At 52.6% G+C, this 22,494-nt stretch overlaps 9 protein-coding genes across 9 annotated transcripts; 5 read left to right on the plus strand and 4 right to left on the minus strand.

Annotated features, from left to right (window-relative positions):
• Window positions 1–2,154: 2,154 nt before the first annotated feature.
• A1O1_05278 (uncharacterized protein) lies at window positions 2,155–5,985 on the minus strand (the record flags this gene model as incomplete). The annotated part of the gene is made up of 1 exon (XM_007726164.1): window positions 2,155–5,985. The coding sequence occupies one exon, from the start codon at window positions 5,983–5,985 to the stop codon at window positions 2,155–2,157; it is 3,831 nt and encodes a 1,276-aa protein (XP_007724354.1).
• Window positions 5,986–8,377: 2,392 nt separating this feature from the next.
• On the plus strand, window positions 8,378–8,876 carry A1O1_05279 (uncharacterized protein; the record flags this gene model as incomplete). The annotated part of the gene is made up of 2 exons (XM_007726165.1): window positions 8,378–8,599; window positions 8,661–8,876. The coding sequence occupies 2 exons, from the start codon at window positions 8,378–8,380 to the stop codon at window positions 8,874–8,876; spliced, it is 438 nt and encodes a 145-aa protein (XP_007724355.1).
• A 1,373-nt stretch (window positions 8,877–10,249) lies between these two features.
• A1O1_05280 (uncharacterized protein) lies at window positions 10,250–12,538 on the minus strand (the record flags this gene model as incomplete). The annotated part of the gene is made up of 2 exons (XM_007726166.1): window positions 10,250–11,427; window positions 11,479–12,538. 2 exons carry the CDS (start codon window positions 12,536–12,538, stop codon window positions 10,250–10,252), a joined length of 2,238 nt encoding a protein of 745 aa, XP_007724356.1.
• A 1,313-nt stretch (window positions 12,539–13,851) lies between these two features.
• On the plus strand, window positions 13,852–14,954 carry A1O1_05281 (uncharacterized protein; the record flags this gene model as incomplete). Its single annotated transcript, XM_007726167.1, has 2 exons — window positions 13,852–13,992; window positions 14,040–14,954. 2 exons carry the CDS (start codon window positions 13,852–13,854, stop codon window positions 14,952–14,954), a joined length of 1,056 nt encoding a protein of 351 aa, XP_007724357.1.
• Window positions 14,955–15,252: 298 nt separating this feature from the next.
• A1O1_05282 (uncharacterized protein) lies at window positions 15,253–15,555 on the minus strand (the record flags this gene model as incomplete). Its single annotated transcript, XM_007726168.1, has 2 exons — window positions 15,253–15,455; window positions 15,513–15,555. The coding sequence occupies 2 exons, from the start codon at window positions 15,553–15,555 to the stop codon at window positions 15,253–15,255; spliced, it is 246 nt and encodes an 81-aa protein (XP_007724358.1).
• Window positions 15,556–15,807: 252 nt separating this feature from the next.
• A1O1_05283 (uncharacterized protein) lies at window positions 15,808–17,024 on the minus strand (the record flags this gene model as incomplete). The annotated part of the gene is made up of 3 exons (XM_007726169.1): window positions 15,808–16,408; window positions 16,469–16,606; window positions 16,678–17,024. The coding sequence occupies 3 exons, from the start codon at window positions 17,022–17,024 to the stop codon at window positions 15,808–15,810; spliced, it is 1,086 nt and encodes a 361-aa protein (XP_007724359.1).
• Window positions 17,025–17,738: 714 nt separating this feature from the next.
• A1O1_05284 (uncharacterized protein) lies at window positions 17,739–19,186 on the plus strand (the record flags this gene model as incomplete). Its single annotated transcript, XM_007726170.1, has 3 exons — window positions 17,739–17,891; window positions 17,990–19,064; window positions 19,137–19,186. 3 exons carry the CDS (start codon window positions 17,739–17,741, stop codon window positions 19,184–19,186), a joined length of 1,278 nt encoding a protein of 425 aa, XP_007724360.1.
• Window positions 19,187–20,373: 1,187 nt separating this feature from the next.
• On the plus strand, window positions 20,374–21,054 carry A1O1_05285 (uncharacterized protein; the record flags this gene model as incomplete). Its single annotated transcript, XM_007726171.1, has 4 exons — window positions 20,374–20,478; window positions 20,585–20,752; window positions 20,841–20,958; window positions 21,023–21,054. The coding sequence occupies 4 exons, from the start codon at window positions 20,374–20,376 to the stop codon at window positions 21,052–21,054; spliced, it is 423 nt and encodes a 140-aa protein (XP_007724361.1).
• Window positions 21,055–21,774: 720 nt separating this feature from the next.
• On the plus strand, window positions 21,775–22,272 carry A1O1_05286 (uncharacterized protein; the record flags this gene model as incomplete). The annotated part of the gene is made up of 1 exon (XM_007726172.1): window positions 21,775–22,272. The coding sequence occupies one exon, from the start codon at window positions 21,775–21,777 to the stop codon at window positions 22,270–22,272; it is 498 nt and encodes a 165-aa protein (XP_007724362.1).
• Between the last annotated feature and the right edge of the window lie 222 nt (window positions 22,273–22,494).

Below are 22,494 nucleotides of genomic sequence, written 5' to 3' on the forward strand. Positions count from 1 at the left end.
TCTGACTGGAAAACGCCTCGACGTTCAATAGGCAAGGCCAGCCAATCAGAAAGCAAGGTTGTACTGGTCCAGCATGGCTGTTGCCCGACGATAAAATGAGGCGGAGGGGGCACAGCTAACTGGGATTAGCGGTGTCGAGAGGGATTTGGCGGTAAGTCGACAAGGGAGACAAGAGAGAAGAGAGGAGAGTAATCGGGCAGGTGTCAGGAGGAGAGCTGAATCCAGTTGATCTGGGTCGACAGACAAGGAGGCGGTGCAGGACGAGAGAAGAAGAGCAGAGCAGACTCACCTTGGGCTTTATGAGGTTGCCGACCCGAGTCCCTCTCCTTTCCAAGACTGCGAGTTTTGCTTTGTTATCGAGGAGTCATGTTCGTGGGGGTCTCGGACAGGATGAGGCTGTACTAGTAGACCATACTGGAAGAGTGGATGGTTGGACACTTGTGCTAACAGCGAGCGAACTTGAAGGTGACGGATTGAGATGGTCGGTCGATGGAGGGTGAGCGGCAAGATGCGGTATGATTCCAACGGATAGACTGTGCCGTGGGTTGGATCTAGAGAGAAGAGAGAAGAGAGGAAAGGGATGAGAAGGGGAATCGAGTCGCTTGCAATGCTTTCCGTTGTGGATTGTTGTAACCGGTGAGCAGGTGAACAAGTTGAACAAGCAGGCAGACGTGAGGATGAAACCTGGTATACCGTACCTTCCTTCCATTGGAATACACAATACCTACCTAGTACTTGTATCTCAAGATAGCTACGTCACAGATGGTATTCGGTGTATTCGGTGTTTATTAGATGCGCCATCTATAGTAGTAATAGGTACCTTAGGTACCTAACTAATAGGTGCTCTCGGCACCTAGACTTGAACCACGACTCCTTCACCCTCCACCACGGTTATCAACGGATTTGTCAAACTCGGCACAGGGCATCCACCACTGGCACCTGAGTAAATGCTGGCAGTGCTGTCCCGGACTATCACTTCCACGGCCACTGTCATCCCTCAGGTACCCCACGGATACCGCACGAGTGCAATGCCAAGTAAATGACATAGGGCGCTCGCTTCTATTTGTAGGTAAGGTAGTAGTAGTGCACAAGTGGGCAAAGACCGATAGTACCGCCCACGTAGTCAGGTATTAGGTACCTACCTTGGACAACTTACAGTACCTAGGTAAAGAACAGAAATACCGTAATACATACTAACGTCGAGGGTAGTACACATGATTGGGGAATTCTGGCATTATCCTGAATGTCTGCCTTGCCCTAGTCCAAACACGGTAAGCACTGGCCCCCAATTCGGCCAAGATCTCACTGTTTGCCTGGTACGGCACCCGGTAACTTTGGTAACTTTGGTAACTTTGGTAACTCTGATACCACGGGCGCTTCCTCCCGAAGACGAAGACGAAGATGAGGCTGGCATTCCATCATCCATCATCCATTCATCCTTCACCATTCACCTCGCATCCCTTCCACTCTACAACTCTTCCAACTCTTCTATCTCACCCCTGCAGCTGAGAGCCATCCCCTACTACTAGTATCTCATCCCCCCTCGTCCATCCTCTCATCGATTCCACGCTGGGATCACCACCACCAGCCAATAATGTCATGGAACAAACATGCCATCCCTATCCCCTGTCTACGCCCCCGTGGTAGGTTACCCAAGGTAGTCAGTCGTGTTGCCGTCTCCCATGCCACACAAAACTTCCGTAACTCTGTAAACTATGCCTTCTGCACAAGGTATCTTGGCTGTCGTCGGATTCGGTCTGATCTACTTGCAACGTAGGTACGCAACCTTTACAAGACGGCGTTTGGTGTTCAATCATTTAGAAAGGCCCCGGTGTAACAGCATACTACTAGTAGTATTCATACAAGCTATGCAAACTTCTTGGAGTCGAACAATCATCATCATGGTATCATTGTAGTGCGGCTCGTAATATTGAACCTCTCAACAGTTCATCACGCGAGAATAACAAACAAATAAACATAGATCCTGGGTATCCAAATACATATGGGCAGGTAGAGCAGAAAGTCCGGAAAGGAAAAACACCCCAGGCTTCAACCTGCTACGAGTGAGGCTCCTCATCCCGCCCCGTTGCCCTGAGCCTTCCTTCTCTTACATCCCCTCGGATGTTGCGCCCCCCCTCCTCGATAGAAGGCCCGTCACTGTGTGTACTGAATGTGCGGACCTGCGTCCTCATGGCCAGCCGTTCCGAATGTATAGTTCTGATTCATCGTCTGTAACCCGAGCCCGGACCTGCTGTCCACTGCCATGGGCGAATGGCCTGAAGGGTCGTGCAGCATCGGCGAGCCGTATTGCGCGCCAAACCCGGGCGTCACATGCACACTCGGGTACACACCGGCCATTGGCCCTTGCGCGTAATCTGAGCCCGTTAGATCGAAGAAGTGTTGGTTATATCCGCTCGTGACCAGCTGCGAACGTGGAGTCACCGTCGCACTCTGCGGGGAGACATTGTAGTCGTGCTGGTGTCCCACGTCCCCGGGCTGCATGTAGTTTGAAGGCCCAATGTACACGTGCGACTGTGATGCCGGACCGACCGGACCTTCATAGGATTGACCTGTCATGTGCCCTTGCACCACCGAGGGCAACGCGTGCGGACTGTAAAAGCCACGCTCGAAATGATATCCCCCGTTTCGAGTCCGCCGAGGCACCGATGCGGGCGACTGTCCTGCTGACGATGTCTGGTACGCCGAGGCCGCACTCGCAGGATACGGAGAAAGACTGTTGCCGTCCATCGTGTGCATCGCCCCGGGGCCTGTTGCAAACGTGAAGGCTGTCGTCGGCGTCTGGTCAATAGGACTGATGATGGTGTCGGGCGCCACTTCACGCATATTGACTAGTTTCAGCACAGGCATGGCAATCTGTTCCATATGTTTGCCCATGTGTACCGACAGCTTTTTGAAACTCGAACACACATTCCCACAGAACCGACAGGGTTCGTCCCGGGACTTGTTGCTGGTCTCCCGGTGGCAAGAGTCAACGAAGCTCCACAGCTCCGTGTCCTCTTGCCCGATCGACCAGGCGGTATTGTTCACGGCCTTGTTCTTGCTGCTGCCAGATCCCCGGCTTCGGACCTTAGGCTCCTTCATCTTATGCTCGCGTACAAGGTGTTGCACAAAATTGTCCTTCCGGAAGCACGTGTGCGAACATTCCTGGATGCTGCACTTCCACCATTCCAAGTGACGGTGTCGTTCGTTTTCGTGCCGCACCCAGTCCGCTTTGCGTTTGAATGACTTGGATTCCGTGCAATGGGGAAAGGTACAGGAGAAGGGCTGGATGTCTTCATGCACATGCTTGGTCCAGTCCGACGGCTTCTGGAATTTCTTCACCTTGAAACACAGCGAACATTCAAATTCCGCCGGCAGTCGGTTGGCCGGCGGTAACGGGATCCCGGGAGGGAAGAGGGCAGGAGTGACAATCCCTTCCGTAAAGTTCGACTCATCAATCTCGTGGTCGCCAAGATTGTACACTTGGAATTGGGTGAGAGTCGCGTCCCGGTCCTTCGAGCTTGCTCGAGGTGCCAGAAGCACCGCCTCCCCTCCCAGTTCAAAACAAAACTTCCCAGATGGACACTTGTGGCTCATTTGAACAGCCCGGGTGTGTTTGATCTTGTTCTCCACCAGCTTCTTGTACCGTCGGGTCTGCTCCTGTCCAACCCGCTCAATCAGATATGGCTCCAGACGAGGATTGAGCCTCCGCACATGGTCTTTGAAGCCCTCCAGAGTTGGTGTGATGTCCTCGGCGCGGATCTCGAGGTCCATTCGGATGGCGACCTCGTCCGCCTGATCGTCATCGTCGTCGTCCGCAGCCGCATCTTCGTTGTCAATTACCTGCGCAGCAACGATGGGTTCGCGTTCATGCATGGGAGATGCCAGTGTTGGGATGGGTGGTCCCCCGTGTCTTGTCATCAGTTCCGTCAACCCTGGTGTAGAAGTCTTGCCGTGCTTGGACACGTCACTCTTGGAGCGTTGTTTTTTCAGAGCTTGCAACGGTCCCGAGGAGTGATATGACTCGGGATCCTGCGTCATTGGGGTGCCTCGCCCAATTGCGGCGAGCTGCCCGGTCATTGCCATCAACGCGCTGCCCGTGTTCAGTGGGGGTGACTTCGGTTTGTTACCGAAACTGGGCTTCCTTTGCACATGTTTAATGGTCCCGAACGAGGTTCGATGAGCATGTCCTTTCGGGGAGGATTCCGAAGCTTCTCCCGACGGCTCTGGCTTCACATTGCTGCTGCTGCGGCGGGGCAACAGCCCTCGAGCCTTGTTCAGGATACTATTGCCTCGTTCCCGCCCGCGCTTCGAGAGAGACAGATGTCGCACTTGACTCCCCTCCACGATGGAGCGTATCTCGCTTTCGCTTAGACGCCGTCGCGTTCCCCACGTGGCCGCTCTCGAGGCGGTCTCCCACTTGACTACTTCTTGATTGAACCTATAGGCAGCCGCATTCGATGTGTATGGTTGATCTCTCACATCACTCACTGGACCTCGCACAGGATCCTGCCATGGGCCGCGTCTGTAGAATTGTCGGGGAAGAGGCTCTTGCATCTCCGGGGGTATTTCGTCCTCAAGCGTAGGCAAGGAAGTCTTCTCCGGCGAGTCACGGCTATAAAGCGCCTGCGGCGACATCTGTGGCGAGTCCGACTTGTAATAAGCATCAAGAATATGCGCAGTATGGCCCATGACCTGCGACGAGGTTACGGACACTTCGTCCGAGTACTCATCGTCCGATTCCACCTCCACCAGTACACCCGGCCCAGGGATGTCCTGGTCACAGTAGACCCGGCCAAGAACATCCACGCGGCCGGTGGTATGAGCACGGCGCCGCGTACCAGAAGGTAGGCGGCGTATATATCCTGCAGAAGAATCCTTGTCCGGTTCGCTGCCAGCATCGCTTGTTTCAAGCCAAGTTTGCACCTCGGCGTTGCGTTCATCTCGTTGGCGTTGCTCGTCGATATCTTTAATTGACAGAACCACGTCGTCGCTTCGTTGGGATGGCTCCAGACCGGTCCTTTGCGTGAGATCAGTACGTGCACTGCTACTATCAACCGGGCAGGGGAGCACCAAGTGAGATGAGTCGGCAATGTCTCCACAACCCATTTCGGCACCGGCTCCGTTATCTTCATTCTCGAAGCCCTCGGCGTCACGGCTGCGCTTACTGGAACTTTGAACCTCATATGACAGCACATCATGATCTGCGTCGGTCGCCTCATAGCTGGACACCATCACGACCGGACTAGGAGCACGGAGATTGGGCGAGGGAGCTTGCCAACGAGCTCCTTCGTGATTGGGAGATTGGACGCGACCCACAGTCGTCGCGACCGTCAGGTTTTGAGACGCTCCTTTCTGACCAAAGAGCATGAAGGAGCCGGGCACGGATGGATTCTCGATCAATGATGCATCCCCTGACACACGCGGAGAGTGTACCGTCGATATACCCAACTTTGGATTCGGCAACTCTTGTCCAGATACAACCTTGTTGGAGATTCCTCGCAATTCGGGGTAGTCATCTCTTTGGAGCCCTTGGCCCGTCACGTATCCGCGGTGGCCATAATCACTCATTTGAGGTTGAGACGTCTCTTGGAACACAAACTGCCGTTCCCAAATAAGCTCTTGAGGGGTAGTATGTTCGCTGACGTGGTTGTCCGACGAGCATTCTGTAGTCAGGAAGTCGTCAAAGGAAGAGTCGTGATGAGATGTGTCCTCTTCGAAGCTGAACAGGTTTGTGGGTTGCTGTATCGCTCCGGGGCTGGCAACTGGGAGATTGAAGGTCGGATCTGAAGGCCAGCAGTCCAGCTCGTCGCTGACCTGCTGCGTTTTTTCTAAGATGTGGATAGGATTTGATGTTATGCTTGCGCCGCGGCGGTGGCTCCCATTCAGTGATGAGGTCGGTGGGAATGACTTGGGTGTAGTCAACAAAGGAACGTGCTGAACAGGCCTCCGAGGACTAGGAGATTGTGTGTTCGAGAGCGACATGCTTTCTCGTGATGTTCGACCGCAGGAGGTCGCAGGAAGAGGTGATTCCTTCTACTGCGCTCTGATCCAAACTGGGAAAGGTCTCTTCGGGGCCACGGGAGTGAGGCGTTGATTCATGGCCTAGGAATCGGTTGCCTGACGAGAGGCTGTGGACTTGAGCAGGCTGGCGAGCGAGACTATCGCCGACCGGGACCTGGAATTAAGCAAGGATGGGACCTGACTCTGGGCTAGACCTTCCGCTTGATCAGACAAAGCAATAAGCCCCAGCTCGTTGCGCTTGAGGTTCAATCAAAGGTGTTGCGCACAGGGAACGGCCCACCATGCGTTGAAAGATTTCGATACAATCGGAGCCGTACAAAGTAAGCGTTTCTTCAGAAGATGAGAGACAAGGCGGAGAAGGTCAAGAAAGGGACAGTCAATCTGTAGCACTGGGGCAGCCGGGTCCCTTGGTGTGTGTCGGACAGAGACTGGGGACAATGTGACTGGTCGCGGGGCAGAGGGGAGGCTGAAGGAAGATCGGAGGTATCAGACTTCAGCGCGATCGAAGGGTCGGACTGGCGTCATCGGGCAGACCGGTAGGCAGAATCAAGGGATATAGGAGCAGAGAAGGTCGGTGACATGAATGTTTCCGGCGAACAGTACGGTAAGATGGAAAGGAGATGGATGTCTGCGAGCGGGAGACGGTCAGCTACTATCGCCAGATCGAGGTCGGCGGTTCGGCGGCTAATGGCCAGCTTGAAGGATACCGTGCCGTGCGACCGTGGATATGAAGAGGCAGTGCGGTCTCTTAGAAGATCAGCGCCATTTGGTTCGAGCAATGGTGCCAGTATCGTCGCTACCTATGTAGATGTACCTAGGTATATTTGCTATGGGTGATGGTGGGAGGTTGAGGTGCGGGTACATAGCAGGGCACAGACACAGAAGGTCGCCGGCGATTGCTGGTGTTTGGAGGGGATGTTTATGAGTGATCGTGGGTGGGGTTCCCTGTTCCTTGCCGTGCGTGGAGCACTTGATGCCACCTAGCACGCGCCTTATAGGCTCCCCAGGGCTACAATGCTCCTAGCTAAGGGACTGCTAGGCTGTGGCCCTTAGCTCTTCCGAGCAGGCACTGCAGTCACGTCAGGAACGTGGAGCCCTGGCCGGAGAAATGGTCGCTCGACCTCCACAGAAGTACCTACCACAATAGGTATTTAGGTAGTAGTGGGTACCTGTAGGTAAAAGGAAGGTACCTATCCTACGGGGACTCTACCGCTGTTGCTGCGTACCTGGTACTCCGTGCCTACCGCACACCGTCGTTAAACCGCCAGTGAGAGTTGCTGGTTGTTTGGCTAGCTTTCCCTCGTTTCATTGACAAACGTGTCTGGAGACGGATTGCAGGGTTGTCTACCACCTGGCACCCGAGCTCTGATCTCCCGGCCGGCCACTAACACTGCCACTTTTATGCTGCCGGTGTCACTGTCACTGGAGGTTTCGGCTGTGACGCACCCAAACAGCCTTGCGCATGGTCCCAGTTACCTTACGGTTTACAGCAACCCGAGGCGAACCATGTCGAAGCGGCAAGCCGATAGTTAAGGTATGGTCAGGTGTTTCAAGGCCATTAGGGAGTAGCACGCCCCTGGATGACAGCTAATACTGCACAGCCTGATTAGCCTCCAATAACTAGGCCTCTCAACCAACCGTTTTCTTGACACTTGGTCACCGGCTGCCAAACGCCTTTGTTTCAATGAGTCTACCTCCCACCAGGCAGAATCGCGGCAGAATCCTACATGGCGGGCTCAATCAATGATGAGAGCCGTTGTAATGCTACTGTCTCTTTCGACTTTGCACACAGCCACTACTAGGTATCTAGTGTGACATAGTACTAAGAGTACAGAAATGCACAGAGTTCCCCTGGGTCCATACCTCGTTGGGGAACAACTCAGCGCTCTCATACAACCCCTAATAATTGCACTCTCGTTCCGTTGTACTACTAGTAGTCTATGCGTGACTCTCCAGAGTCGTGTCGAGTTCGAATATGAGTCATCTGCTATGATCGTGATATCAACCTCTGTACACAGCCGCCCACTAAACACAGGCTATCTTACAGTACGCTGCACGGAAGACCGACCGAGTGAAGCATCAGCCATCAGCCCAGGGCTAGTACCGGCAAAGACGAGTTAAAGCAGCGTCGCTACAGAGTAGTAACGGGTGCCCGTCACTCGCCGCTCTATCGTCCAGACCCTTCACGAAGGTCGCCGCACCTGCCTCGCTCGTTGCAGCATGCAGTTGATCGAACAATCTCTCCATGAGTTGACCTCGCAAGACCCCCGTCCGGCAACTGGCATAGCAAACTCGCACTGCTAGCACATACAAACCCATGGCTCCAATACCATAGACGAGAGCGGCGAAGAACATGTCCGACCCTCGTTTCTCGCTGCCCGCATCGTCCACTAGACATGCACAACCACCGCCGGGCCACCCATCGAGACCCGATCAGAACCTTACCAACCGTCTTCCTCCAAGTTTCCGGAGGATCAAGCCGCTGGTCTATGCGATTGGCGTCGCCGGGATAGTTGGCTCCGGGGCGTTGATCGGTGCCGTGCTGAAGATCAGCCATCAGGAAGAAGCGCAAAAGGTATAGACAACTCCCTTCGGTATGCGTGTCATCAGTGATTCTGACCCAGGCTCTCCACCAGGCTCAGGCCCAGCAACAGGATCACCCTGGAGAAAAGAGTCTCCAGCAGAGCACAATGGCGGAGTATGCCAAGTCCATCCAAGCGCTCGAGACCAAGCGCGGACATCTCATCGGCCAAAAGATCCAGCTGGAGGGCAAGATCCGGGAACTCCGTGAAAGCCAGCGTAGGAGGGCCGAAGAAGAGGCGGAAAAGAAGGAGTTCGAAATGAACAAGTGACCCGGAGATCATTGATGGAGGGTTGACTTCACTCAAACCGGTCTACGGCCCTGACTTTAGGCGTGGACGCCGAAGAAACCCCCATCATGACACCCTGCCTTTCTAAACAAGAGAAGAACGACCATCTGCTAGATCCGTGGAACAGGGCATTGGGTACGCATGGTCGATATGACCGGTCACACATCTGTCTGCTGCTTTACCTAGGTCAAGGCTTGCCCTGAAGAAATGGCAGGGCATGTCAAGGACGCTGCTGCGGGAAACAAGAGCCCGGTCGACAAAGAAACACGGCGGCAGTCATAAAAGCCACTACGGCTTAGACAAGGGCACCGGAAAAGGATCTCGGCCAGCAAAGACTGCGCAGAGGGCAGTAAGGACACACCGGTGACTCTCACGCCACAGAAAATGTGAGAACACCTGAGACAATTTACGGCCAGTGGCGACGTGAGGGGTGATATGAGCTTATCCACCAAGAGCATCAACCAAGAGCAAGCAAAGTCCGGAAGAAGAGGAGAGTCATTTGGTGTATGGTCTTTTGTGGAATGTTTCTGTTGTCTTCTTCAAATGCAGCACATGTTCAAAACAAAATCTTCGGAACACAACAAGAAGCCATGGAATGACAAAAAGATAGCTCGTAGCTGAAGCTCACGCAATTCATACACAGCTCTTGACTTTGCCGTTTCTGACTTTGGCGGTCCTCGTTGCTTTGCCCGTTTCCCTCTTTTCCAATCTCCACTGGCCTGCCCTTTTCAAAGTGGTCCAAAGTTGCCGAACAAGTTGCATTCATTCTTTGGAGGCCGCCAACATCGTCCATCATTGACATATTACACTAAGAAACAGAGAGGAGATTGTTGGCTCCTCGGCCGTATTCTAGAAACGGGGTCATCGACACGATGCGAGGATGGGATATGCGGGTACGACTGTTGTCTTCCGTCTTCCGTCTTCCGTCTCCCGGGGGAAGTCTGTCACAGAGACACGTCCATCAGTGAGAACAGAACAAGCAGCGGCGAAAGCAATAAGTGAGACAAAGAAGAAAAGCAAGGGAGGAGAAGAACAGGCATAGAAAGAGTAAAACACACAGAGGCTTGGTGAACTGCAGAATATAGATGGCCAAACCCCGCCCATTCCAAGGGGGTTTATCCCAAATAGTCATCCACTTTTTTTGACCATCACTGGCAAGCCTGCCTCCCCTTCCCCGCCCAGTACCTTTCTCTCAATGCGTTTGCTGACTGCGCCGTCTTGCCTTGCTCCTCAACTGAATGAAACGCCGTGACCTAGACAGAAAACACGTCGCCCGAGATCCATCCAGTGCAACCCCCTGCACAATCCGTTTCATGCCCACCAACACTCAAACCTCATACGAGACTGCGAAGGTACTACTTCTTGCTCGAGGGTCCGAAGTCGGCCTCCACGGCCTTCTGCACATTCCGCTGCTTCTCAACCTTGAACTCGGCCACGATGGCGATGTGGTCACTGGGGAAATGGAAGTTGGGGAACCCGGGCACTCGTTTCAGGTATTCCGGGTCCACGGCGCCCAGCAAGCCCACCACCCTCAAGGAGTTGCTCGAGTACCAGATGTAGTCCAGCACGTCGACAAAGGAAGGCGTGTAATTGGTGAAGGGCATTTCTTCGTCAATGGCGCCGTAGGAGGATTTGAGCGTGAACTGATGTTGCATGCCGGCCCGGGAGAAGGCGCCGTAATCCCTGCCGTCCAGGTCGGCATGCTCAGCGTTCATCCCCTTCTTGGTGAATAGATCGTATACTGCGGAACCAGCCCCAGAGTTGAAGTCACCGCAAATGATCAGCGGGATCTGAGTTCCCGATGTGTATGCCAGAGAAGGGCCGGGATCAGGATGTGGCGTATCGTCCGCGTCTGAGAATCGGAAGACTTGTTTGTTTGTCGCCGGCGGAACCTTCGTGTATTTGTCGGCAAGCTTCTGGAGTTCTTCCATCAGGACGGCTGCTTGAATGAGTTTCACGTCTTTGAATGCCGGGTCCCAGTAGATGTGAGCGTTGACCACGATGAGCCTCGAACCCGTCACGCGGTTTTCCAAGAAGACCACGGTTGCGATGTCATCCCTCTGCCAGACTCGGTTCAGCATATCAGCCGATGCTTTGGCGCCAGGCCGCTCGACAGCCTTTCTTCCGAGAACAAGATGCTGGGTGTCGAGAAGCACATATTTCTTGTCTTTCCAGAACGTGCCACATCCATCGACGAACTTGGCATTGTCGCCCAGTGTCTCGGCGCGGCTCTTCTGCGCATAGTACCCTTTATAGCCCGAGATTGACAGCTCCCCGCGGAAGAAGTCATCGTAGCTGCAGCGGTCCAACTCTTGCAGGCACACAATGTCGGCATTGATTTCGCGGATTTCTTCAAGTATCAACGTCTTGCGGAAGCCCCATCCCAAAACGCGCTCCGGCACATAGCCGTACTGCTGTTGGGTGGCGTAGCGATCGCACAAGATATTGTAATTCAAGACTTTGATGGTATCCACGTCGGTCTCCGACACCTCCTCAAGCTGGTGCCACTCTCTTTCGCGGGGTGGTGGGGGTTCTGGTCTATTGTCAGTCTTCTGGGTAGAATCCACCGAAGGTAAAAACAAACCTGGCATGCTCTCACGGAGATATTCGATCAATTTTCTAGTGCCACCCTCCGTGATCTTGTCTCGTTGTCCTTGCTCCAAGGGGTTGCCATACACACCAAGCATTTCCAGTTTGTACAGGAATCCCAGTTCGTAACAAAGGGTTTGAATATGGTTGTTGAAGAGAAGCAGATGTTTGAGGTTCGTAAGCATCCCTATCTCCTCTGGAAGCTCGGTAAGTTGGTTGAATGACACGTCCAGGTACTCCAAATTCCTTAATCGACCGATCTCAGGTGGCAGAGTCTCTAATTGGTTGTACATTAGGTCGAGCCGTTTGAGGAAATGGTATGACGGATTGAATAGTACGGGGGAAAGTGCACAAAGGCCTTGTCCACCCAGGTCGAGTTCATCCCAGGTTTGTTTGCTCACGGTTTGTCCATTCGAGGTGGCAGTCCGGTGACTATCTGATTGAAGATCCTCCGCAGCTGCTCCCAGCGGCACGTAATTGACCCCTTTGGAGTGTTGTGCAACAGTCTTCGCGCGGTGATGTTGTCCAGTCATCTCCTTGCTCTCTTCCCAAAAATGTCTCTGCTCTCGCCAGTACTCATTATCCAGCTCATCCGCATCATCGGAGGGTAATCCGTTGCCGTTGCCGTTCTGCATGTGCTCGTGCGCGTACGAGGGAAGGTGAGGGGTCGCAGATGGGAAGCCGCCTGACGAAATGGTATGCTGGTGCCCTAGCTGCCCGGCATGATGATGTTGCACATGATGTTGCGCCGCGTTATGGTGAACATGGTGCTGCGGCTGATATTTCGGCATTTGGAGGTTGCCATAACGCTGATGATTCTGAGCCCCATTCATCAACCCGTGTTGAGTCTGATATCCATTTTGAGAGTACATGGTGAAATTGTGGCCAAGAGACGGGTTCACGGGTGACCGCGAGGGAGAGGGTGTATCGTTCGTGAAGGGTCGCCGACCGCCGGATGGTGAAGTAGCTCGATTCTGATTTCGATGATTGTTGTGCTGTGTGGGATAAAACTGCCCGGCTCCAGGCTGATGGAACCGGAATGCACCATCTGCCATCTAACGAGGCAGGGCGGTTTGCGTGGATTCTGTCCGAGTTTGCAAGGGTGATGCGCTGAGGAAGGAGAGCGGAGGGGCTGGGACGGCTTCGTGGGTGACGAGGGTGCGGGTGGAAGGTAGATCGAGTCTTCGTTTCTTCAACATGAGACCCTATGTAGAGCTCAATGTCGAGAGTAAGGTCGCGCAAGGCTTCAGGATCGCGAGTATCTGGCGCCGAAGCTTTCTGTCGAGACTTGTGGCCGGATGGTTTGTGCTGCGGGTGGTTGGGGTCGGGCTGCGACTCTGAGCTCGAAGACAATTTGGGGCAGCCGGGACAAGTCGGTGCAGTGACTGGTGTTTAGACCAAGGGTGAGTAGTAGTCGGCTGTTGACTGGATATCAAAGTGATATGGGCAAAGATATCAATGGAGATGTGATGGTTAATGAGCGATGGTGAATGAGTTTGAAGGACACGGTGCCGTGGGATACCAGGAGCAAGGCACTTTGACTGGACGATGCTGTTCTCTTTCAACTCGCACGCCTGGGCCACCCATCACCATACTCTTGGCAGTTAAGGCGAGTATTAGAGAGTATAGTCTGGTACTAGTGGCACTAGTAATACCAGAAGGAGCTAGCAATCTGCACTAGTGAGTATAGTTATTGATCTGACTGCACGTGATTGTCCTTCCTTCTTTGCCGCTTTTAGTATCCGTTGCCGCTTTAGTAAAGAGGACACTCCGCCCAACTCCGCTCACCTATGTCTCTACTCACTCTTCTGTTCACCCTTCGACTTCTGTGATACGATATATACAACCACTCTTTCAAGACAAGGTGTCTTCTTATTCATAATGACCAGGTGTACATCGAGTGAGGGAATGATCCTGAAGATTCAAACAACCAGGCCAAAGAATTGCAAAGCCTATAACTTAAAGAAGAATATGATATTCGCTGCCAACTTTGAGTTGGGAGAGGAACAACAGAATCAACAAGCATTCTCTGTTTGAGTACTAGGCAACCACCCGCCCACAGATTCTACTGGAAAAGGGTTCTATGGTGGTTCTGCGTCTCCAAGGTAAGCTACGGCGTTTCTGGTAGGGACTTCCAGATGTTTTCAAACTCTCTTTCCTTTCGAGAGGTGTCCTGATCAGGTCCTCAATATGATTTCCTATAAGAGAAGCCGCTGCGATTCACTTGTGGTGTTGGCCCCTATTCAGGCTTGATCTTTGTGTATTGGCAACGCTGTTCCTCTGTACGGATCCTATTTTGTCAGCGATTCCGAAAGCACCCATCATGGCTTGTAGGTCTCGTTGTACCGATCAGGTGCCCATCGTGACTATGATCGGTGCCTCAGAACGACAACAATATAGCTCGGAGGAGTTCCTTCATCATATGCTGTCGACCAATTGCTATATGTCTATGCCGCCCTCCCTTGCTGACAAGACATCCGATCGCACGCCTTTCACACAAGTGGGTAGGGTCAGTGCGGCACAGTATACGCTTTAACCGGTGAAAATGTCCTGAAGGTCACGAATAAGGGCAAAGAACATCAGCTGTACAATGACCATTGCCAACATGCATTGGTCGAAGAAGCTCTCCAGGAGACCTTCATGAAATACAGAAGAAATATCAACCTCCCTCGTCTCGGTGCCTGGATTGGCCCTCGCAATGAAAGGTTCTGGAATGAATACGGGAACCGCTTTCCACCAGCTACGCAACCCGCCAGACATAGCATTTTGTCCGAGCGAATCCTCCCCCTGCCAACAGCAATCCGCGGTGCTCTCGTCGACGTTTTCGGCCTTGAAAATATCAAAAGGAACAAAGCAAGCTTCCTTTCGCAGCCCGAGCAAAAAGACTGCTTGAGCCGCATTTACGTTGGGCGAAGACAACCAAGGTCAGCAACAAACACCTTCAGACTCCGCAATTTCGACATGACTGTGAATGAGATGGAACTTCTGCGACTTCCTACGGAGCTATATGCTCAAACAATGGCTGAGACCTTGGCAGTCATCCACTGGAAGGCCAAACTAGATGCCAATGATGTGGAGTTTGTTCTCGGGAGAGCGCCTCAAGTAGGGATGCGAGCTTCAGCAGCGGAAATTGCGGCATCAACCGAACAGGATGTGGAAAGTCTGAGCATCAAAATCGACTTCTATCAGCGGTCGATCGGCATCTGGCTTTTGGACTTTGACCAATGCAAAAGCTTTACACAAGATGGGAATGAAATCAAACAACTGGAACGTGCTTTCTACTTCAACGACCCCTACTATCCTCGCCCCATCTCCACTGACCCAAAGGACATGGGTTTGTGGAAGCTTTTCAAGGACACCTATCTGACAACAAGTGCTGCTTTCACGACGAGTACTATGCTGGAACAATTCATTGCTGCTGTCGAAGCCGAGGGAGGAAAGAGGAAAGCCGGTGGTTCTTTGTTTGGGTAGGACACTGGAAGGTGACAAGCAAGGATCTGGAGATGCTGTTTTCCTTTTACTTGCTTAGGATGGAGTATGGGCAAGTGACACAAGTACGCTTCTTGTGTGTCTCAGTTCGTTTTGGGCTGTGGCCCTTTTGATGGACCCTGCCATGCCGAAATCCCAGCGCAACCTGGTCAGACTACTCCAATTACCCTGCAAACATGCAGGCAGTCAAGGCTCAGATAGCTTGGAATAATATGTTTACGTCAAAACTCAGGAGGGCCGTCCTCTATGTTGAGAAGTTGACGAGAAACCGTTGTCGTCGTCACGAGTAGCGATGCTTCATCGATCGATATTTCTTGAGGAAGTAGAGCGCCTCGATTTCCTTTTTGACAAACTCGGCCCTCTCAATGCCTTGCCGAATCTGGGCCTCGTCCGTCAAGTGTGCCTTGGACATGAAAGCTTTGTGTAGGCGAGGCCGGAAGTACTCATAACCTAGAGGATAGTGTTTCCCCATCTCCAGGAGTTCTGCCTGCAGTCAGTAAACAGACGTGTGGACCGCAGGTTGCTCGAGTCAGGCCACACCTTTGTATACATTGATGACTTGCCTTCGCAGCTCTGAATTCATAATGGCAAGATACGATGCAGTGATTGACACTGCTCATCGCGGTGTTGTTCAGCTTCAAGTCCTGTAGTGGCAGTGGCAGTGGCAGTGGCAGTTGAAGTTCCTGACGTCGAAGGAACTACTAGTACTATGGCCAAGGCGACGGATAAATGTATTCTCCGTCTCCGGTCACGGCATCAGTTGCAGTGCTTCTATAGATGTTTCTATCAACGCTGAAGTATGTCTAGTGATAAATTCATCTTCACAGTGCCCGGTCTAATAATGATGCTCTTTGTTGACCTGATTCACAAATGGCGTGCCGCTACTCAGAGCTGTCAAGTTCTGCTCGAAGATCTGAAGGATCCGCCTCGTAATGTCACCACAGACCCAGCTCACATGAGGAGTGATCAACAGATTCGGGGCCTTCCACAGTGGATGGTCTTTCGGCAGCGGCTCGGGCTCAGTGACATCCAGAGCAGCCCCACGAATCAGTCCCTGCTCCAGAGCTTCAATCAAATCCTTGGTATTCACATGCCCGCCGCGGCCGACGTTAGACAGAAAGGCCTGCCTCTTCGCCAGGATCTCAAACTGCTCCCTCGAAATCATGTTACGCGTCAACGCTGTCAGTGGAAGACAAATGACCAAGAGATCCAGGTCCTGGGCCAAGAACTCATTCAACGCTGCCTTAGTCGTTCCGTGAAACCACTTGGATGGGACGACTCCGTCCGGATCACCAGTCCCTGGTACGCAGTAACTATCATCTTTCCGGGACTCTGGCGTCGGCCTCTCACGCATGGTGAAAGCCACGACATCCATCCCCAGAGCTCGCGCGAGATTGGCACACTGCCGCCCAATAGCGCCATAGCCTAGAACCCCCCTGTTTTCCATCAGAACTCTTACTCTTCTTTGAGCCTATTTCCCGCGAGCTACCACTTACATGCGAAGGCCAGGTGAGTCTTGAACGCGGGTTTGATATGGAGGCTCCCAATAGCCATCCTTCATGTAATCGCGGAACTTGGGAAATTGGTGCTGGTGAGACAGCCAACTCCCAATGACCCATTCGGCGATTTGCGGTCTTCGACGAAGATTCAAACTCAGTCAGCTAACTTCTACTCTGCGTGATGGGACAGAAGAACAGTCACTCACGGATGAGCACCATTGGACGTGCAAAAGGGGATATCTGGGTTCTTGTAATGGGCGTTCTCGGCGCACTGGTCGGCTCCCGCCGACGTCAATTGTACAAAGCGCAGCTTCGGCACCAGCGATGCATCGGGAATCTGAAAAGCACACACGATGGTGACCCCGTCAAACAACTCGGCAGGCATGTCTTTCGTCATCAAGAGGCCTGATGCCACTTTTGTATTCTGCCAGCGGATCGTGACTCCTGGAAACTTGGCCTCGAGGCGATCGGTGAAGTCCTTTATAGGGTCACATGGCATCAGAACCAATATTGTGTCCTGGCTCAGGCCATGGGCAGCCTTGGTGGTCGCCATTCCGGGCTCGGTCAGAGTTCTTCTATCAGCCTGTAAACTAGCGATGGAGGAGGGCACTTTTGAGAAGAACACATATTGATAAAAAGGTAAGGTTGATATGCCACACTAATACGACCCACCATCTTTCAGCACCTCCATGAACCTCTGAGAGAGATTCGACTCTCAATAATCAGTGGACCTTACGGATTAGTTCGATGGTATCTCACTGGACGATAGCCTGAACAGATAGCGTCCGCCAGTTGGGGTAAGGAGGGTGGACATGTCGCGCTCTCGGGTCGCGTAAATCCGTTCAACATACCTAAGCAGCCACTTTCATTCACTCTCAATCCAGCCGCCGCACGCACCGGTTAACCAGTTTTGCACTTATCCCTCCTGCATCGCTAAACCCGAATGCGAAGACAAGCACTCCAAGAAAGTGTATGAAAGAAATGCGACATCGGTGTGGCAGGGTCGTTGACAAGGTCATGGTCAACAGCACGCGATTCAGATCCTTATCTATCCGGGGTTATCATGTGTATACACAACATACAACTGGCAGGCGGCCAAGAGGCTTGGATATGTTTTAACTTCACCCGCTCTCAAACCAGCTTCAAAAGAGCACGAGTCTGCATCCGTCCTTGAGGCTCGAGAACAAACACCTACTCGTCTCACAAATCCAGAAGAAAGAAGAATCACTGCTAAAATTGGTGTCGGGTCGCCGTCGCTATAGCAATCATGTCCTCGGAAGCGATGCTACTACAACATCTCTTCAATTTGGACCATAAGTCGACTTATCTCAGCATCGCTCTCGTTCTTACCATCATCTCAGGCTTATTGCTATCATGGCGGATGAAGTTCAAGCCTTTGGAGAAGCTCAAAGTCGAAGCTGTAGGTCTCACTCCAACAACTGCATGCCCCAGCTAGGCATGGGTCGTGATTCATGACTAAGACACCGAGTTCTAACATCCACCCTTTTGTGCTTTTAGCTGTATATCTACCCTGTCAAAGGCCTCCGAGGATGCTCATTACCCAAGGCGACCGTCGGTCAATACGGATTCGAAGGGGACCGCACATTTTGTCTTCAGAAGGTCGAGCACGACTACACCGGAACGGGCTCGGACTCGAAGAGCCCGAAATACGAGACCATGTATATTGGATATCACCTCCGACTGGCCCTGTTCTCAACGTGCCTCGAGATCGAAGGAGACGAGAGGAGAGCCTCGAATATACTAGTGACCTGGACCGGTAGTGGAGACGGCACTGGTAGCGACTCAGGAAATTTCTCAGGACCGGACTCCGACAATCAAACACAGAACCAGACCAGATTTCCCGTGAAGCCAGATCTGACCGCTCTCAAGACCATCGAGGTCAGTCTGCACGGCAGTCCGACGCTGGCTTACGACATGGGCGACGAACAGGCATCTTTCTTCTCACGCCACTTAGGATTCGATGTACGCTTGACATATATCGGCCCCAATTCCCGAGCGGTACTGGGTTCAATCGCACCACATAGCAAAGATGCCATTCCGGAATCGTCATGGCCATGGCGTTTCATCCGTGCCCGACTTCCTTCTTTCATCAACGCCAGGATCCTGCCTGCCGAAAGATTGGTGTTTAACGACATTGCGCATTACCTGGTCGTGACCAAGGAGTCGAACGACCAGGTATCGTCCCGCTTCGCGAATGGCCAAGTGATGGACGTGACCAAGTTCAGGCCGAACATCGTGGTCTCTGGGAGTTCGGGGCCCTTCGCGGAAGATTATTGGGCCGAGTTGACGTTTACTGTCAGTGACAATACTCGCGTTAAGATGCCATTGACTGCCAATTGCTATAGATGCCAGAGTATCACTGTCGACTATGCCACGGGCAAGCCGTGTGAAGGTGATCAAGGGCAGGTGTGGAAGAAACTCAATAAAGATCGAAGAGTCGATAAGGGTGCAAAATATAGTCCTGTCTTTGGGAGGTATGGATTCTGCTCGACTCCCACTGATCTGGGTAAGGCGATACATGTCGGCGCCGAGGCGTTCGTGACAAAGTGCAATGCCGAGCATACTGTCTTTGGTGAGTTTTCCCCATGCTTTGTCAGCAGATGGGTGACTGGATGCCGAGACTGACCCTCTGTGTGAAATTTAGATTGGCCCAACCTGACGTCGTTTGGGACATCACAACAAAAGGTGGTGTGAGCCCAGGCGCATGATGGGCCAGTCCGAACGCAGGCTGTCACTGGACTGAAGCATAGCTCAGCGCGAGACATGGGCGTCTGGCCTTGGAGTCTGGAGACTTTTGGTGATGGCCAGTGTGGAGCCGAGCCGAGCCCAAGCGAGCATTTCAAAGTCCTTGAGTAGGGAGATCATGGGCTGCTTTGATTCCTCGCCACAATCTGGACATACTCACCTAGTCCATCGCTCAAAGCTGGTGGCCGGGTGTCCGCCATGTTCCCCAACTCAGTCCAGCCAACGCGACAAACACCGGCTCGGAGGTGCTTGCTCAGAATGTTGCACCAATAGCCAAAGATCTCAACAGCGAATGGATAACCTCAGTCTCGTCACAGGCTTATATCAACTTGTCTTCATGTCTGTGTCCACTGAGATCGGGTGGGATATGTTCTGCTCGCGGGCTGGGGGGTCACAGTTGAGATGTGGCGAGTGACGGTAACGGTACAGTTTTACAGCAGGAAGTTCAACTACCTGGGTACATGAGGTAGCAGGTAGGGTAAGGTAAGATGGAGATACAGGTCAACTCGCAACACGTACAAAGTACTGACCCACAAGGCCACCAATCGGATGAATGTCCCAACTTGCCCACTGTCAGCCAATCACAGAGAGTCCCGCCCGCCGAATCAGGAAGGCATGACGCTTTGAGGGATGCGAGGGGAAATGACGTCGCTGTGTACAAACAAGCTCGAATGACTTCGACGACGACGATATGACGATTCCTCTACAGCAGAGAGTGAGACTGGCAGACGAGATTTGATTATAATCTCTATTTGATCTTCCGTTTCCTTTCAGTATCAAAGTGTGTCGTAGAACTACTGATACTGATCAACGTCCCTCATCCACCTCAAATACCTCCTTCTTTGGAGGAAAGAAAAGACTTGACCATTTGCCAGTGGAGGACATGCGAAATCTGTTCTCTCTTACCACCGGCAACACCACGCGAAAGTTAGGCACGAGCACCATCTCCACTTCCGACAGCTACTGCCCTTCGACGCACGAGGGCTGTGATCTCTCACTTCACCCAAGCCCCATCGTACTCTTTCATCTCGCAACCTGGGCGTCTGGCTCTGCGACTACCTGTCGTCTCCAAGACTCTTCCCACACCGTCTAGCTCGGATTCATTGAGACAGTTCTCAACTTCGGCCGCAGTCAAGATGAAGTTCCCAGGCGGATGTTACTGCGGGAAGGTCCGGTATGAGATCGACCTAGAGGACAAAGATCAAGCTAGAACGAGTTTATGCCATTGCCGGAACTGCAAGGTGAGTTGGTTCCAGACCAATATCGGGTCTCTAAGACTCTCGTCGTTCCTGGGTCTTACTGGAGTCATATGTATGGCTTCTAATTGACCACTCTTGACTTGTGCAGAAATTCACTGGTGGCCCGTTCGGCATCACGACCAAGATTCCAAAGTCAAGCTACAAGGTCACCGCAGGCCAGGAGGTAATCAAGACCCACGAGGCCGACAATGGTGCCGGAGTCATTCTGCATCGCGAATTCTGTTCAGAGTGTGGCAGCGGGCTTCTGGAGTATGGGGTGAGTCTGACCACATATTTCGGTTGTTGTGAAGTGGTGTGGTGTAATGTGAGAAGCGAAAAGGCTAATAGGTGGGCAAATGAAACAGGCAAACGCGGGAGACAACATCTACATCTTCTACGGCACTCTTGACCATCCCACAGAACTTCCACCAAAGGGCGAGTTCTTCTGCAGCAAGCGGGATTCGTGGATGCCCGAAGTCCCTGGTATGTCTGATGGCGCGGCAATGGCATGCACCGACTCAAATTTTGGCTAACCTTGCTTTGCTAGGTATCTTCCACAAGCAGAAGATTCAGGAGTAGGTGATACGACACCGTTGCCCTCCTGGAGCACGCAAGCCGTTAATGAGGACCCACATGGCTATCGAGAGTTGTGATACTCTGAAGGCTGGTGGTCACAGGAAGCCACCCATGACAATACTGCCCTTAGGTATAAAAATACAACAAGGTGTGGCGGCGTAAGGGAAGATAGCGATGGCGAGCCTCCCAGATCCACGAGAAACAAGAATAACGCACCGAATACTAGGATATGATGAAAACTAGGAATACAAAACAGACGGCGCAGACCAGGCCGAATGATTCGAACTTCAGAGTTGAAAATAGTAACAACGAGGCTTTTTAGTTCTAGTTCTGGGTTCATGTATGTCCTCGATCTGGGGGGAAAGATACTATTCTCGGCATATCTAGGTAGGTAGGTAGCCCTGGATACCAGTACCTACCTAGTACTGTAGGTAGTCAGAATATCCCATATAATCGTATTAGTGTGTATATATAAGGTACTTGACCACTTGACCTAAATCAAACTACCAAGGCACCACCTACTATACTTTCTCGTGAAACAGCCCATTCAGCTTGATAAAGAAAGATACCTACTTACTGGCATTCATACTGCCGCGCCGTGTACCATATACCATACTAGAAACCTACACCTACTCTGGTGTGGTGCACTTGACCCTGACCCTGACCCCAATCTCGAGAACCCATCAACGACACCCCCGTCGGTCGGTCGATTCAAAGTCCGTCATGAGTCCTCCAACCGTGAAGACCGACAATGACAATGACAATGACAATGACAAACCACTCATCTCACCCTTGATCATCAGTCCGGAGTCAATAGCCAAGCAAGAGCCCGAGTCCTTCCCCGAAGTTGACCTTGACCTTGAAGTTGAACCAAGCCTAGGTCTGGGCGTCGACGGCGGCCGCGGCCAAGTCACCTGGAAAACACTCATCTCGGCGCCGCAGACCAGGACCGACTCCCTCACGGCCGGGATCGCGACGTGTCCACCGAGAACAGGCCATCTGTGCCCCCATCGCCACCGACAGGCAGAGATCTACCATGTCACCCAAGGGCACGGCGTCGTCGAGATCGACGGCGTCGAGTCGGCCGTGCAGGCCGGGACGGTGGTGTATATTCCCGGCAACGCGAAACATGGGATCCGCAACACCGACCCTGAGCGGGAGTTGACGTGGTTTTATGTCTTTGCTGCGGATGGGTTTGGGGAGATTCAGTATCGGTTTTAGGATCCTTGAGTTCCAGGTTGGCCGTGATGGTACATTTGACAACCAAAGCCGCCAGCTACCTAGGCATCTAGGTATCTATCTATCCACGCCAGTGTGAAACCCCGACTGCATGAGTTGCCATATCCCACAGGGCCTGTGCCTGTCGAGAAACCGCGATAGCACTGCACAAGCCATCCTCCGCTTGACATGACATGACATGACATGAAATATGCCCCCAGAGGC

Source organism: Capronia coronata (assembly GCF_000585585.1).
Source record: "Capronia coronata CBS 617.96 chromosome Unknown acBCG-supercont1.4, whole genome shotgun sequence".
Taxonomy (NCBI): domain Eukaryota; kingdom Fungi; phylum Ascomycota; class Eurotiomycetes; order Chaetothyriales; family Herpotrichiellaceae; genus Capronia; species Capronia coronata.